Source organism: Anarrhichthys ocellatus, unplaced genomic scaffold (genome assembly GCF_004355925.1).
Source record: "Anarrhichthys ocellatus isolate YVR2014 unplaced genomic scaffold, GSC_Weel_1.0 scaffold2, whole genome shotgun sequence".
Lineage (NCBI taxonomy): Eukaryota > Metazoa > Chordata > Actinopteri > Perciformes > Anarhichadidae > Anarrhichthys > Anarrhichthys ocellatus.
In genome coordinates this window covers 17251113-17264733 of record NW_022280032.1, presented here as the reverse complement: position 1 = coordinate 17264733, position 13621 = coordinate 17251113, and the positions used below count along the sequence as shown (strand labels likewise).

At 43.8% G+C, this 13621-nt stretch overlaps 1 protein-coding gene across 6 annotated transcripts in view; it reads left to right on the top strand.

Moving 5' to 3' along the window:
• Positions 1-13621, top strand: part of tspan9a (tetraspanin 9a) — a 152334-nt gene that overhangs the window by 77931 nt on the left and 60782 nt on the right. For 5 of the 6 annotated variants that reach the window (XM_031862758.1, XM_031862776.1, XM_031862784.1 and 2 more), the window contains one exon: positions 11240-11319. In XM_031862758.1, the coding sequence (XP_031718618.1) occupies positions 11257-11319 (63 nt within the window). In that variant the 5' untranslated portion in view covers positions 11240-11256. Of the gene's footprint in view, positions 1-3469; positions 11320-13621 lie in introns of those variants that run through there. The other variant, XM_031862740.1, reaches the window with a different exon arrangement.

Genomic DNA, 13621 nt, shown 5'->3' with positions numbered 1-13621 from the left:
CTGTCCTCAAAGGGAATGTGCAGAATTGGGAGCCATCAACACGAAATGTGTAAGTAGGTGAAATCAGAGAAGTAGCCGGAGCCAATTTCAGCTCGGACTCTGGAGAGACTTCGTCTGCAGACTTTAATTAAGAATATTTGGCAGCTAAGCAAACGCTCTCTTTCTATGTGTGTGTGTGTGTGTGACAGATGTTTTGGTGTGTTGCAGATACTCAAAAGTAATAGATTACTGTCATTTAGTAATCACGTTGGCTTTATTTATGACACCATCTTGTTGTTGCAGGACTGCAAATTCCATTTTCTACTTGATGAACCTATATCCCAACATGGGATTTCACAGGGAGTGTGGTCTACCACTCTATTTATGTTTATTTTATGGCGTGTGTGTGTGTGTGTGTTCATCTTGGTAATTATACTGTAGGTTATGTGTATCTGTATATCCCCGGTGAGACTCTGTGATATGTTGGGTATTTTGTGTTCATCCACTAACTTAATTATTAAAAAGATGTCGTGTGTGCTCATTCAGAAACACACGGATGGATATTGTTTTGGCAAGTAACGCTATTTTCTTTTAAGATGATCAGACCCCGTGTTGCAGTATTTAGCAGATTGCCATGGAGACTTCTCTTGCCTTGTTCGGCACCATTTCTGCAGCTCTATAGACATCTGCTGTTTTCAATCCCCCAGTCATGGAGGTGAAGAAGCTATGTGGTGGCTTCTTGTTGTTTACATAAAACAGCCATCAGCTCTAGTTTGCTCTCCACTGCTTGCTGTATCATATTCTCGTGTGCTTTGACAGGAGCTTCCAGCTGCCTCTTAGATTGCAGCAGGGAGATGTGTGTGTGTGTGTATATATATATATATATATATATATATAGTTATTATTTTTTTAATGAAAAAAAGACGTGTGCAGACATTGGTATCTCTTAAAAGTGTGATTTCTTTGTGAAATGAGGCTCTATCTGTTGCTTTACCAGCCATTGTTGATTCCCACAAACACAACGACATGGCAGCTGCTTCTTCGGAGGAGGGCATTAATCCGCGGCAGGGCAGTTCCTGAAAGGGATTCAGGGCATTTTGCCACAGTCTGCTTCCTTCATTCCTCACTTCTCTCCTTTCCTCTCCTCTCCTCTGAGGATGCAACTCTTTGCTGGTCCGTTGCCATGACTCTCTGGATGGCAGTGACAGAGCGGCTGCTCATGAATGACCAGAACCATATTGAGGGCCAGACCCCATGTCTCTAGTTTAAACACACACACACACATGGACAAGTCAGGACACGGCATATTGTGGGGAGGTGCTACCCAGCTGGTGGGATCAGAGCTGAAGTCTTGTGGGCCCTCTTCTGCTGTCTGCAGGTTTCCACCATGCTTGGTTTTTTTTAGTTGTTTTTTTAGATTAAATTCATCTCCCCACCCACCTCTATCTGTCTCTCTCTCTCTCTTTCTTGTCATATGTGGGCGTGCAAATATTGTTTTATGGTGAAATTATGTTACTGGAAGATGGTATATTGCTTTGGCAGCTCAAGATCATACTATCATCACAGCCCCGAACAACAGTATGGAAGACGTAGATGAGATGTCTTTGTGGTGCACACAATGGGGAAAACTCCTCTGGCATTCAGTTTTGCCTTTAATCCATCCTCGCCTTTGAATCCTTAGCCAGGAGCTGCAGCGCATGAAGCACGAATAGCAGAGAGATGCTCCGTCTTGCCTCTCTCATCTTGTATCTTGCGCTCCCTCTTGTCCAGCTTTCTCCGTCTCTGTCTGAGCACATCGCTGCAGGCATCCCCTCCTTTGTTTGCATTTCAGCAGCGGCCAACTAAAATATTGATGAACCCCATCTGACCTCCAAGCGCTGTGTCAGCAGCTTCTTAAATGTTCCTTTCGAGAGGCGCGGCGCTCAGTTGCCTGTTGACAAGCACTCATGTTTGGACGGACTTCGCATGATTCAAACGTGCTGTTTGCGGCGCCAGCTGTTTCCCAACCGTGGGTTGGGAACCAGAGATGAAACCGTGATGTTGACTTTAGTCCCTGCGGAGAGTGCCTCTTTAATCCCCCTACATGGATTGACAGAGATCACACACTGATTTGAGCTGGTGACTGGTGACCAACAAACAGTCATACCCTCCACAGCCACGCTCTTACTGCCACATAACGGAGGCACGGTGGACTTCTTTAAGAAAACACCACAGGCTACATGCCTGGTTGTCTCCTAATGGTGCCTATTCATCTCCCTCCTGCTCTTTCTGTTTTGTACGTCTCATTTCTCCCTGTCCAACTCCTTCAGTAGCCAGGGGACACTTTCGTCTTCAAGCTCTCCAGCGCGCCCTATAACCTGTTTCCCTGAAGCACTGGAGGAAATTTAAGAATGTGTTGGATTGCTTATGAGGCGCCACACAAACACAACTCACCCACAGGGCTTTGAGGTTCCACAGCAAATAAAGATCACGCCAACGTATATTCTTGTTCCTCCACGGACGTAAATAGTTTTTATGTTACGGCAACAGCAGGTTATGGAAACTTGAGCTCAGAGTGGCATCGCTTCCGTTGCGGTTGCCATTTTTTCCATATGACTCTGAGATAACGACATCCTCTTCGTCCCGTCTCTCTTTCACCTCTTAAAGCACATACGAGCCTGCTTCCCTTTTTCTCTCCTGAGCCTTAGAGTCAGTAACCTAACCCATACTGTACAGCACACAAAGTGCTAATATGTGCATGCAACAAAAGTAGCCGAAACGGTGCCAGTGTGACATTTTTCACTTGTCATCATATTTTTAGCAGTGCATGGCTTTGCTAATCATGTGTAATCTCACCATAACGTCGAAACAGAAGCTCTCTAGCACATTGAATGTGTTGTTCCTCGCGACAGAAGGCCAAATCTGTTAATGTGATTCTTTTACACCTTTGATGGCATGATTCTACTTTCCCGCCTCACAGTGGTGTCTTTTTGCATTATCTTACAATTTTGTGTACATAACTAGCCAGTAATGATGTTTTCTGATATCATTATATGTCAGGATTAAACAATTGTATTAAAAATCACATATAAAACCATCAAACTGAAAGTAAAGGTCTCTTTCCCACTGTTAAACATGAGACCAAACTGTCCGTTCTAATGTACAGTAATAGCCTCTTATAAAGACTTCCTCTAAGTTATTCATTGAGACAACAGTGTTTGCTCACGCCATCACAATATGATTCAATAAATGACAATACTAAATCATTGACAAATGCTAGTTCAAATGTTATAAATTCTGGTTATTTTTGCCCTCAGAGATTGTTTAATTATAGCTCTATACATCTGTGTGAATGATATATATATATATATATATATAGATAGTATCTGTTGCAATGACTGATACCATTCGACAATATTTGAAAAATCTGAAATGTACAATCTCAAATCTAGCAGTGGAGAAATTGACCGTCCCCCCCAGCCCCCCCCCCCCCCCCCCCAGTCAAGTTTAATGAACGCGGAGCCAGTAAATCAGTAATTGAGCGCTAAATTCTCGCTCCACACATTCCCAGTGAACTGGATAAGATTCATATTGCTGACATTCCATCTTTACCACAGAGTTATGGCTCTCTTAAATATTGCATACAGTTTAGGCCACTGGTGGACTTAGCTATTCCACTCCTTTGATCAACATTATCAAAACACGGTGTCACTCCAGATTTATCTGCGGGGGCTATTCTGGGATTCATGTGTCGTACTGCAGACATCACAGGCATTTGGCTCTCTGCAACGGCCCCTATTGAACTGGACTTTACTGCACTGTGATACTACGTTGCATTTCAATGACGATAGACACTTTCTGATCTAAATGCTAATGGAGTATCCTGTAGTCAGAGTAAACTCACTTTCCTTGTAAAACCCTGCCTGTCTCTCCTGCCCAACCGTATCTCCCACAGCTCTGATGAACGGGGCCTGCAGGAATTAAGTTTAGATTGAGGCTTGGCTGCAGGACTGGCTGCTGGGGCTTTAGGGCTTGACGTGTCTTTAATTTTATATGCGTGTGTGTGTGTGTGTGGGCGCCCTGAGTGCACCTGTGTCTGTCTGTAGCTTTATGGATACGTCATAACTGCTGCTTTTTCACTCAAATCCCGACAAGAGCCACTGCCGCGCGTTCTCAGCTGTTGGTTTCGCTTCTCACAATGTCACTGTCAGGGGTTTTCCCACATGAGAGACCGGATAAACAAATACAAAACTGTTTCGATAAGTGTGCCAAATATGTCCGACGGAACAGTGTTGAGCTTTGTAAATGGTCAGTCGACTCGATCTTGATACTTCCGGATGTGTGTTTGACTTTAAGAAACAGTACTTGATCCTTTTCCAGCTTTAGTGCCCCTTATCTGGAGTCCTCACATGCCATCACAATTGGATCTTCGAGTGAGCGTGATGTCATAAATTCCTAATTAACACCCAGTTCCAGACACCTTTATTGAGTTTTCGGTTGCAAATCACCCAAGAATGACTGAAGAATGGCGGCACTGTCTGGCCAGCCTCATCCCAGAGGGTAATATTCAGAGGGTCATAAAAGGCCAAGATAGAACCATAAATATCAAAGCAGATTGACGTCTGATATTAATTTGATTAGGACGACGAGGCAAACGTCAGAATGAATTGCGTGTTAGCACATCGATGCATATCCTTGCAAAGCTGTTCTCATCTCCCTGTTTGATTAGTTAGTTCTAACTGTTCACTGTAGTATATGGTCCGCAGTACATGCCGTGTCTGTTTGAGTCCACGGCAACAGACTCGGACAAACGTTCGGAGGAGCTAAGGACCACTGGCCCTTTGTAGTTTAAATCCTCTCCTTATGCCCAGGCCTTGATCATACATTCACACTCGGATCATGTGCTGTCGCATGTCATTTACAGTATATCTGCAGGTCGGATATGGTTTCAGATTGACTGGTCAAAGCGTTGCAGCACTAATTCCTTGTGTAATATGAGCAAAGGCATATTAGCTATAGTAATTATCTAGTAGACATTCTTTGTTACGCATGTAAAGAGCAGCAGTCCTCCTTTTTTTTTAATGCTCGAAATGACTGCACTGCAGACGACATCAGTGATGTTCCTCCACAGTTACAGCCTTATGCTGTCTTTTTAACAAAAGACATCAATTTTCTTAAAGTCTCTCCGATTGACATTTTAACCGAGCCAGTGTTTTATTTTGGGGATGCTGTCATGTGTGAGGTGACCTTGTGACTGCGGCTGTGATTGTCATGATTCAATTGCAGTCAGTAAATCAGAGACATTCATTGGCAGGGTATCAGAGACTGACTGACGTCTAAAAGAAATAGCGTCTTTTACCCCATGAAAGACATGAATCTGTTCGTTAATCCGTCTTAAAATAGAAGGTCTAAATTCTTTTATATGTTGAATGAAAAAGAAAATTTGATTTGAATTATTCTTGTACGGAAAACAACTCACGGACATTGACTCAGCCACCACAACACCATGAGATTTGAAGCAGATTTCATCAACAGGGAGGTAAATATCTTGCAGACTTCTGTATCATATAAGCTGAATGTAAAAACAATTTATGTGTAATTTACTTTAGATTACCTCCACCTTCCAGCCTCACACATTTCCTCAGGTAGAGCACTCCCTCGTCTTGCATGCATAATCATCTCAGCTGTGTTGACAGCAACCGTGATCTTTTATCCGGTGACATTTTAGGGGAAAATGAGTTTCATAGATGAGTGGGGCAGCATTTAATTGATAGATAAACCTATCAAGTGTTCTTTTCATACTAGTCTAATTAGTCATGCAGTCTATAAAATGTCCAAAAAAAATGACAAAATATTATTATAAGTAACCAGAGTCTTGCTAAGAGCCAATAACAAACAGGAACAAATATAAAATCCAAGGAAAGCAAGCAACAAGGAATAAAGTCTACCAAAATAAATTTCTGAAGTAATGACCAAAGGCGTTCAAAAAGACACGCACACACACACACACACACACACACACACACACACACACACACACAATCTAAATAGACCCTCTCATATATTATGTTATGGTATCAAAAAACATTCTCTCAAGCAAACTCAGCTTTCACACAAACAAACTGCTCTGTCATCTTGTGCAGGCGTCACAGATAAAGTGCACCAGGAACGCACTTAATCAAACGTAGATTTCAGCTCATAATACAAAGAACTTAATAACGTGAGCGGGTTTCACATTGTTATAGCTTTGCCCATTGATATTCTGTCCTTCTATCGTCTCCTGTTGTACTGAACCTTTCTCTGGCTGTAACTGATGGTGTGTAGGTTGTGTTTGGATTCTAAGATTTACAATAAAGTGTTTTCTTAAAAGGAATGATTTGTTGATATGCTGCGTGTTAAACTGCAGTAGATGTCTGTGAACTAGACGTTGATGGAGACGAAGAATTCCAGCTGTGGCCTCTGTGGTAAACTGGTATAATCGGTCAATAAAACCAGGCTATAACTAAATGTTCTGTTGGTGCCAGACTCTACCCACATGTTGGATGCTGTGTTCATTAAAAGTGCACTCTGCCAATTTCACACACGAAGATTGGTATACTTGTTAGTATAGGAGTACTGAGCTGCTGAACTGAGGAGTGCTACTGATAAATCTGCGTTTAAAGTGTGAGGTGGGGGTTTGGATAACGTGGGTGTTTAGGGAGGGTCTAATGAAAGCCTTCTAATTGAGTTGCATCATGGGAAATGTAGGATCCAGTATTGTTGGAACCTGTAAGAAGAACTAAGAGTCTTGGCCCCTGCTGCATTAATTCTGACCATTCTTCTTTTTTTTTTTTTTATCCATCTCTTCCAAGTCTCCAAGTTTATGAAAGTGTTATACTGGAATTAATTAATGAATTAATAAACATTTTGTTTGTATAATGCAAATAACAGAGACAGGACTGTTAAGGCAACTGGTTACTGATGGTGGGTAACATTATAGTCTTCTTCTAATCCTGATCAATTATAGAATGCATCTCTCAGCTACCATTATAACAAAGAACTATAATAATCTATAAAACATTTTATGTTTCAGTTATTATTTGACAGCACAATGAAATGGAATTGGTTATATGTTAGAGATAAAATGTGAAGACTCAAGAGAGACATTTCCTTACATTCAAGGTAACACAGGAGTCATTCAGCTATAGTTTTAATGAAGGATTTCATTGCACAGGTCTTTTATTTATTTATATCTAACGAGACAGCAAATTTCACTTTACCCCCTACTGTTTGTAAACTGGAATATCTTTGTAATCTAAGCCACATACATTGTCTGGAGAGCCCTCTTGCTTCCCTCTGAGCTCTAATCTCTTCAACCCCGTCTGTCTTTGCACCGGCGTACATATGTCGAAATGAGCTGCCAGCTTTACTCGGCATCGTAAGAGAATGTTTGAATACAGTCCCGTCCCCTTCACACTCTCCATCTCAGCCCAGGATCCCTGCTCTGGCCTGCTCTGCTGTGCTCCGCATATTTTTCCTCTTCTCTCCATGCCTCAACTCTTCTTGTGTCATCCCCCAGACGTCCATTTCTCCCGAGTCTCGCTTAGTGTCTTTCTCTCTCGCTTTTACCCCCTCACCGTAATGCAGAAGCGCAGCACCCCATTGCTCCGAGTCGATGGATGGATCTGTGTGTGGAGGGAGCCGGCTCAGATGTGTCCTTCAGGCTACTTGCGGAATCAGTAGCACAGAGCCCCACTGAGCTCTGATGAATGTGTGTAACTCTCAGAGAGAGCAGCGCTGATGTAAATTGTATTGAATTTGGAGTTAAGGGCCTGAAACTCAACAAATGGAAAGCACCTATTCGCCTAGAGTCTTTGCAGGTTTTCACATTTATTCAAAAGGACTGATGGGAATCCTTGTCCCTTGCAACTTATGACCAGCTATTTTCATTGTGTGACGTCTACCTCGATAATTTGGAGTTGCTACCTTTTGCACATAATAGATCTGGCTCCAGAACTGCAAACGGGTGGATAAAGCATCTCAAGGCTGTGTTGAGGCTAAAGCAAATGATCTGTTAAAATCCTGGTCTCCAATGTCTGAGATTCTGCACATTCTGTAATCTTTCAGTTAATAGAAGCTCTTCAGAGCCACAGATAAAAAAAATAAATAAAAAAATTGCATGTTCAAAAAACAGGCACATCTTTTGTTGGTTTCTGAAAATTTGGAAAAGTGATTTTCTCCACCAACGGCAGACATAAGTCTATAGTCAGCAGCTGGTTAGCTTAGCTTAGCATAAAGACTGGAAGCATGGCGAAACAGCTAGCTTGGCTCTTTCTAAAGGAAAAATCTTGGGAGAGGATTTCCTCCATCCCCCCCCAGTGTGCTGAGAAAAAGTCAAAGGAGCAGCTTGTCACTAGAATGAGAATAATTGATGCACCTTAAAGGTCAGTCCACCTTCGGGGCTAACCCCCTGCACTTTAATCGGCAGCCAGGTGGTAAGCAAGACACAGGAACTTGGCTTGGATCTTAAGAAGTGGTAGCATTTATTCACACACTCTCTCCCTCAACAGCACACTTGCTAACGTTACGCACTAAATATGCATAACATACCAACATGTTCTCAACTCCTAACGTCGTCAAATACCACAGCTTGGTCAATGGCTCTACTCTTCAAACTATGTCACACTATGACGCAGGTACCCCTCGAGGATCAGTTTTGGATGTGTCGGGGATGGCGTGTCAAGGTTCAGCTTGTTACATGCATGCTTTCTTTTTAAAATAAACTTCTGTGTTGGCAGGAAATGTACGGTTTCCACTCATTACATGCATACAGTCTCTTTTCAAAATAAACTTCCAATGTCGGTTGACTTAGTTTATTGTTTTACTTGCGCAAGAAAACTACTTGGTAGGCGAAGGAAAAGATTGTGGTTTGGGTACCTTTTTTGTTATGCAACCGCAAAACTACGGTAAAGTTTGAAACGTTGATTTGGTTTCACATGAGACTCGAACAGTCTCTGGGATGTAAGTCCTGTGTTTGTTTGACCCGTCCGTCCTTCCCTCCCACCCAACCTATGCAAACCTTCTTGTTCCGGCGGGGAGTCAAATTTGGTCCAGCGGGCTTGCAATACACTGGAGGAAAGCCTGGTGTTGGCTGTATTACAAACAGACATTAGTAATGTATCAACTCTTCCTTCAGATCGATAATGCAGGACCCAGGTTAAAGTTTTATTTAATATGCAACGGTATTAATATTTCGTCATTTTAAGCCATCGTACTTTGAATGTGCCCGGTAAATTGCAGCATTAGCCAATTGCTGAAACCTGATCTTACACAATGCATGCGCTTCCTCAAGGCTGTTCTTTACTCTACAATGGTGAAACACAAGAGGGTTGGATTAGCTTGTCTATGTCGATTGGGTATTACTGGATTTACCTTTAAGACCATTCAGTTGAAACTCTCTCCATCTGTCTGGAGGTTGAGCTATCTCCGGCACTCAGCTGACAGAAGACCAATTCCAAAGCAGAACGATGTGCAGTCTGGTGGGAGACCTGATGTAGCTGGACAGTCCTGGAGAAAAAGGTTGAATCTCTGAGTCAATAAGGGTATTTATATTGTTATTCCAATTGTTTTCTCACCTGAGGTTAAAACTAAGCTCCGGCGAGGTCAGACAGATAGACACAACTTGAATACAGCAATAATTATCCAGTTTTATTGAAATTTGACCCTCAAGGGTCCTTTGCCAGTTGGCCTTTGTTCTCTAATGATATGCACAAGTAGACACTTGGGGTGCTAGGTAAATTAAAAGTCAAAGCTCTGTAAGATCTTGTCCGCTTGTCGTGGGAATCTGTTCAGTGTCTCACCCTGGCTTTGCCCCAGAGAGTGTTCAGCATCTTAATATGATAAATCACCGTCTGTCAGAGTTAACTATGGGTTATTAACGGCAACATTAATCAATACAATTACAGATTACAAATTATAACAGGGTGTTAAATTGCAGCAGACTGACAGTGAAAACACACACACACACACGACCTCAATTACCTTGACACTTAATTTATTTTTTTGTATTCTTAATTTCATCTTTGGCCTCTCAAATCTCCTGACAGCAAACATGAAATTGCTGAACATGTATAGTCAAAGCAAACACAGTGATGGGCTCGTTAAAACAAGGGGAGCGGAGAGGTGGAGCTCTGGTCTGGCTGCAGCTGCTGCATTGGCTGTCTGCTCAGCGGGGAGGGGCTGAGGGAGGGAGAGAGAGAGAGAGAGAGCGAGAGAGTTGGGGGAGGAGGGCAGTGCTCTTGTTGGGAGATAGGGAATGCCCGTTAGTCGCATCTGCCAATAATAGCGCATCAGCCAGTGCGCTGCCATCGGGAGAACAGAGCGCAGGCAGTGCGGAGGACTGAGCTGTGGAGCACAGAATGGTACACTAGAGAAGACGGGCACAGTCAGAGAGAGGCAGAGTAAAAGGACGAGAGACAGCATCAGAGGAGAGGAGGACAGAGAAGGAGCAGAGCAGTGAAGAGAGGACGGGAGAAAAGTTACCAGGTCAGCAAGATAGCGTGGAAGTGGAGCAGCTGAGACTCACCTCTCTCTTTCCCACCGGAGCAGCACAGGAGGAGAGTGATATTACAAGAGGGGACAGAGGGAGTGCTGTAACTTCTTCCCAGGAAAGACATTCCTGTCATAAGGGCGAGGGTAATGCTTCTCACAGGTCTCTTCTGCCACTTCATGACTATCACAGCAAGACAGCAGCAGCACGCTGGAGACACTTAAGCCTGCCATAGGTGCCTGAAATGTGCAGTTCTATACTCACTTCTCTACTGAAGACTTTCTCACCCAACTGTGTGCTCTGAGGTGGATGTAGTCGTGCGTCTGTGAGGCTTTTATCTTCGTGTTGCTTCAGAGTGTGAAGCAGTGGAGACTTGGAGGGTGATTTCTTCTGTCCTGTCATCCCTGAGACTATGGTAGACTGTGCGTCAGGGAGCCCTTCATCAGTAGCTGCAGCCCTAGAGCATGGAGAAGTCCAGCAGTGAGGAGTCAGCCATTCACCGTAGCCCCTCCGTAGATAGCCGTGACTCCGATTTTGCCCAAGCCTCCACGTCTGGCCGCCCGTTTGGCGGCCGCGGCTTCACTGCCGGCGCATTCTACGGCTCCACGGGGCCACGCAAAGACGCACAGCAGGGCCAGGCTGGAGTGGCAGCTGACGCCAGCGCAGGGGACAAGACCAACAACAAGTACACTTCACCCAAAGGCAGCAAATACGTGGTCTTTTACCTGGATCTATCCTTTGTGTTCCTCTTAGAATTCAAGAAGTGCAACATGGCAAGGGGCTGCCTCTGCTGCTTGAAGTATATGATGTTCATCTTCAATCTCATCTTCTGGGTAAGTGGCTCATCATTTTGTCAGTGATTTTCTCACCACACTTCACATGAATCTAGTTGGATGTTAATGATACAGATGTGTAGACACGGCTTAAAAGATGATGCAGTAAATCTGGCTTTAGTAACTCAGCACTAATCATTATCCACGTCCACAAATGTGAGTGTGTGAGAAGTTTTTTTTTTTTTTCTTTAAATGTTAATCGGGAAAGATGATGGGATGGCAAAGGGATGGTTGTCAGTGTAATCATGTGTTTTTATTACATCAGGCTGCCAATGCCTGTTTCTCCCTGTGCACGTTGCTATTCCTGGATATGACAGAGTCAGTGGCATTGCACCAGGTCTTCTTTTGTATGTGTGTGTGTGAGGGGGGGGGGGTCACTCATTCAGAGGGTTACATGATTTACGGTGAACATGGGAGTTGAAATACAGCTTTAGGCATGCAAGTGAAAAAGCATATGCCTCCACGGTGCAGCAACACATTATGCACCAAGGGAGTTGAGATGATCAGCTAGAGTTTTGGGTGATTCTGGAGATGATCTGACATTTGTGCTTAATTTTATTGTTCTCTCTTTTAATGTAATGTCTTTGCTCTAGGGTTAAGCTGACATCAATAATCAAGGAAATTATAAAAAACAGAATCAATGCACCAGGACAAAAAAAATAGATTCAACCCACAGAGACCTGGCCAACGTGTGGCAGGCTTTGCTGTGTACCCATGCATGGGCATTTGGAGTAAAAGTGGGCATCCCTTGAATATTTACAGAATGGATTAGAGGGCTTATAGGTTATGGGGCCAAGTCTTTTGTGTGGATGCAGCAAAGCGTAAAAACACCCAAACACTGGGGACTCTACCAGCCCCGGGCCACCATGTCACTGGGTTGTGAGCCCTGCTAACTGGGGCACATTGGAGGCATCAGAGTGGGCATTAGCTTGAGCCCAGCTGTGATCAGGGCCAGCATTGAAAACACACACACGTACACATGCCCCGCGCAAACCGAGATCCATCCCTTTGTCCGCTCCATATACTAAAACCAACAGCACTGACAGTGGCCAGGCTCTGTGGCCTGAAGCTGTGGACGTCTCTGACGCCCCGGGGCGACATATCCATGTCATACTCATATCATTAACCAGTCCACAGAGGAAAAAAGGCCAGAGCGATTGGCAGAGACAAATGGCTCAGGGGCTCTTCAGCGGGCCTCGCCTTGATGCATGTTTGTTTAAGGGAAGGAAAGGGTCAGAAAAGATTAGCTGATGTTGGATTCATGAATGCAGACATTGACTTACCTTGATGGGAAGCGGACACCTCCTTTTGAACTCATTCAGTACATCTACAGTGCAAGCAAGTGCTCCGGCCTTGATATTTAGATAGTGAGGGAAACTTTAAGCGATTTCCTAAATCGATTGCCAACACATAAATGATCGATCCGCGGTTAATCATTACGAATGTTTTCTGTAACTGAAACCTTCAATGAAACAGGTGAAATGGGTTATTCTCATAGAACAACCTCAGTAAAGAAGGTGCTTGAGTCAAAAAATGAATATGCAGAAAAAGGGCTAGAACATACAAATGCCTGTCAAAATGGGCTTCCCGGAAGATGAAGAGCTGTAGGGGACATGTGCTCCAAGCAAAGTCAGACCTCCGACACACCATCAATGGGAGCTACTACTGTTCCACTACTGTTCTGTCAAATATAAAATCGCATATGCTATGGTGTCACAGGTTCTGATCATGGCACATGACACGTTGATATAATCATTCAACCGATGAATCACGACAGCTCATCAATATTCTTTCTTTGAACTGCAAGTGAAATATGACCGATCAAGGCCCTATTACACCCTAGATTAACAGAGCGAAACCATCCATCACCTGTATGTCAGTTCTGGCCCACTTGGCTCTTTTAATAGCTCAGGAGTGGAGTGACCTCAGTGCGCTATTATGGGTCAACCTTTGGCAGAGGTCACGAGGTCATTATGATCCGCTATCTTCTTAAGGGGCGGTCACGGGGGATTTGTGTGAGGGTGTTTGCTTCCTAGGTTCTTTCCAGGCTCATTTCGTGCTTCACCCTTTTCAGTAGCAGAACCCCGCCACTAATAACCGGCTGCTGCGCACCACTAATAGGGAGGTGGAAAAGAGGCTTTGGATTTCAAGGCTGGTGGCCTCCAAAATCATGTGTAGCCTAGCTTGTTGGCCTCCATGGAAATGCATTACAACCATCGTGAAAGTGTACAAAAGCTCTCGCTATAGTGATTCTCACTGTAATGTGTGTGTGTGTGTGTGTGTGTGTGTGGGGGGGGATATA